At 50.6% G+C, this 3,256-nt stretch overlaps 1 protein-coding gene across 1 annotated transcript in view; it reads left to right on the top strand.

Moving 5' to 3' along the window:
* LOC104843320 (histone H2A.Z) overlaps positions 1-1,907 on the top strand; it is a 2,174-nt gene extending 267 nt beyond the window's left edge. The window contains exons 2-5 of the mRNA XM_010586196.1: positions 181-258; positions 651-764; positions 1,229-1,358; positions 1,511-1,907. Coding sequence (XP_010584498.1) covers positions 181-258; positions 651-764; positions 1,229-1,358; positions 1,511-1,572 — 384 coding nt within the window. The 3' untranslated portion in view covers positions 1,573-1,907. The remainder of the gene's footprint in view (positions 1-180; positions 259-650; positions 765-1,228; positions 1,359-1,510) is intronic.
* The last annotated feature ends 1,349 nt before the right edge of the window (positions 1,908-3,256 follow it).

The following is a 3,256-nucleotide window of genomic DNA, read 5'->3' as shown; positions in this document are numbered from 1 at the left end:
CTAGGTGTAGCGGGCAGCGCGCACGCGCGTTGCGGTCGCGCGTGCCGCCCTGGGGGGGGGGGGGGAGGGGAGCGCATGGGCGGCGCGGCCGGCGCGGGCCCTTGGCCGCCGTCCCTGGCAGGTACGGTGTCTCTGAGGGGGGACGGCGGGCGCGGCAGCTCTCACGCATCTCTTCGGTAGGCTGGTGGTAAAGCTGGGAAGGACTCCGGAAAGACCAAGACCAAAGCAGTGTCCCGTTCTCAACGGGCTGGATTGCAGGTGAGCAGACACTGGGGCATGGGTGAATGAAAGGCAGGTTGGCCTTCCATCTCTTGGTTGGTTGTGCCTTGTGAAAGCAGCACGGTCTGTCGTACAGAATGGTGTAAGGATCTGGAGTCTTGTAAATGTCTGGTATGACTATTTTTAGACCTTTTGCATGTCTGTGTGGGAGGGAAGAGAATTTCCTTGTGGCTGTCGCTACTGCTTGCAGTTAGAATTGTGAAGTTGCTGATGTGAACTTGGCATACAGTGTCCTTAGCTGGATTCTGAAGTGTTGAAATATAATCCGTGCTTCTGCCACCGGGATTCTGTTGCCCAGCATGTGGTTTAGAGTAGTGGCTTTCTTTTTCTGTCTGTCGTCACAGCCTAGTCATACTTCTGTTGTTTTCTAGTTCCCTGTTGGCCGCATCCACAGGCACCTGAAGTCTAGGACTACCAGCCATGGGCGTGTAGGAGCCACAGCCGCTGTGTATAGCGCAGCAATCCTGGAGTACTTGACAGCTGAGGTAATGCTCCTGCAATGGGGTGCAAGCAAGTTGGTCAACTCCAAAAGGGTGCAATGACCAGAGCCTGCTGTATTTTGCCCATTTGGACTGGGCTGTGAACTCTTTGCTTGCTTTGAGCCAGTTTTAAGTGCATGCCTCATCAGGAGACCATGAAATGCACATGGGACATTTTGCTCCGCATTTTGTGCAGTTCAAAGCGCTGTGACTTATAGGACAGATGGAAGTGTGAAGTATTTTATGAAATGTGCTATTACAGTGTGTCCTATCTGCTCTGAAACACTTACTCTGTTCTTGGGGAAAACTAAATGTAGAGCTCCAAACGAAGGAACCCTTTCAAAAGAGGCACTGTTTGCCGTCTTGGTGTCACTAATAGCATATTTGGCATAGAGAATAAAATAGCCAGGGCCATGCAGTTGGTTTCACTTGATTTGTGTAACTTGGTTTAAAAGTTGTCTTGTCCTCAGGTTCTTGAGCTGGCTGGAAATGCATCCAAAGACTTGAAGGTGAAACGTATCACTCCCCGTCACTTGCAGCTTGCAATTAGAGGAGATGAAGAATTGGATTCTCTCATTAAGGCAACAATTGCTGGTGGTGGTATGTAAATTGCTTGCTGACTGTTTGTGATGAGCTGGGTGGCAGGAACTTGAATAGACTAGGGGTTGCTTAGTGCTGTTTTATTTGAAGTGCAAAGTTCAGGACAACTGTTGAAGAGAAATAACATGGTCTTAATTGTTGCTCTTTCTTAGGTGTAATACCGCATATCCACAAGTCTCTCATTGGAAAGAAAGGACAACAGAAAACTGTCTAAAGGATACCAGGATTCCTTGTTATCTCAGGACTCTAAGTACTTAATTGTCCAGTGTTGGTGATTCCAGTGGACTGTATCTGTGAAACACGACTTTGCCTTTTTGTAACTTTGAGAAGCTAAAGCTCCCTTGAGCTTTCTAACAAACCAAATTTCTGCATTGAAGTCTTAACCGTATTTAAGTGTTACCATGGCTTCAAAGAAGCTATTGTATTTGTAGTGGGTTTTGATTGAGCTGACTGTTTTTAGATTGGTTTAAGTAAAGGAAATGTTTGGTTTTGTACAGACTTTTCATCCACTAGAGTGGAAGTATTCAATAAATGTTATATCAAGACTGATTGTCTCTTGTCCACTAACTGAAAAATACTTGGTCCCAACTATGCAGCTCTCAATGAATCATTCCAAGAACATGCAACTCTGACAATCCTGTCAGCTGTCCTTGGGGTGTCTGGAAACAAGGTCCTAGAACACTGCACTTGGTAAATACCATTGGGTGAGAGGCCTAGGGGTTTTATCCCACAAAGTTACATTCTTGCAAAGGGAGCCAGCAGTGGGGGGTGGCAGTTGCCTTTGGCAGGGTAGGTCTAAGGTGGCGGTGGCTGCTGCTGCTTGGGGCCAGTTACTTGATGTCAGCCTTCACAGGGCAAAGGGGTCTGTCATGGAGGAGGAAGAAGGTAAGCTGGGTGGATGCTGGAAATCCACAACTTCAGTTGATTTTTCTTTATGGTAGAGCCTGACCCCTCTCACTTTGTCATCTCGTAAGAGACCAGGGAGGGATGTCTGTAAGGCAGAGGCTGTACTGCAGCAGCCTCTGCTGGCGCTTGGTGTGTGAGCTTTGGGGAAGAGTCTAAAACCTGCTTCCAAGGCAGCAGTCAAATAGCTCTGTCTTGGTGTTGCTTCTTCACTGGTGGGCTTTACCTCTGCTTGGTTGCAGGGATCTGAACTGGAAAGCGCTTGCTTTCTGTTAGTCTGAGGGTGGTGATGAGTGTCCAAACTACGCAATTAAGAGTTTAAGGATGAAGAGTTAAAATTACGGCTGTAACAGTAGCACCCTTAGCAGTAGCAGAGGAAAAGGGGTTCTGATCACCTCTCCCTCAGCTGTGCTCCAGCCTTCCGAGTTCAAGACTGGTTCCTGGGGCTGGGGGCAGTGAGCTCCGTGCCTTCCAGAACTGCTGCTCCAGCAGGGAAAGACTTCAAATAAAGATCCTTCTGCAGTGAACAGGCTATTCTGTTTCTGTAACACCTTTCGGGTAAAATCTCTGCTGCAGTGCTGTAGCTGGAAGGTGTTGACCTAGATTGTAGAGGTTGGTTAGACCGGTATTAACTGTGCTCGTCCTCTGGAGCTGGCGCGGGCGCTTTCTCCCCAGGAAGGCGGTCCTGGGCAGGGTCTGATCGCTAATGCCAGTGAGCAGTTACAAGGTGCCGACAAGTGCCTTAGCGCATAGTTAATGCACCGTAGCGAATGACAACGCGCGGGCTCCTCTCGCTTCTGTACGGTCTCCGCAAGGGCCGCGGCGCTCCCCGGGCCGCAGTGCAGCGGTAGCACGCAGCCGCCCGCCCGGTACTTTTCCATCGCAGCCGGCTCCCTCGGGCTGCTGCCAGGCGGCGGCAGGGCCCCAGGGGCCTGCGGGCGAGCGGCGGCGCTCCCGACCGGGACGGGGACGAGCCCGGCGCCGGCTGCGGCGCG

Source organism: Haliaeetus leucocephalus, unplaced genomic scaffold (assembly GCF_000737465.1).
Source record: "Haliaeetus leucocephalus isolate CR32 unplaced genomic scaffold, Haliaeetus_leucocephalus-4.0 Scaffold140, whole genome shotgun sequence".
Lineage (NCBI taxonomy): Eukaryota > Metazoa > Chordata > Aves > Accipitriformes > Accipitridae > Haliaeetus > Haliaeetus leucocephalus.
This window is presented reverse-complemented; position numbering and strand designations above follow the sequence as displayed.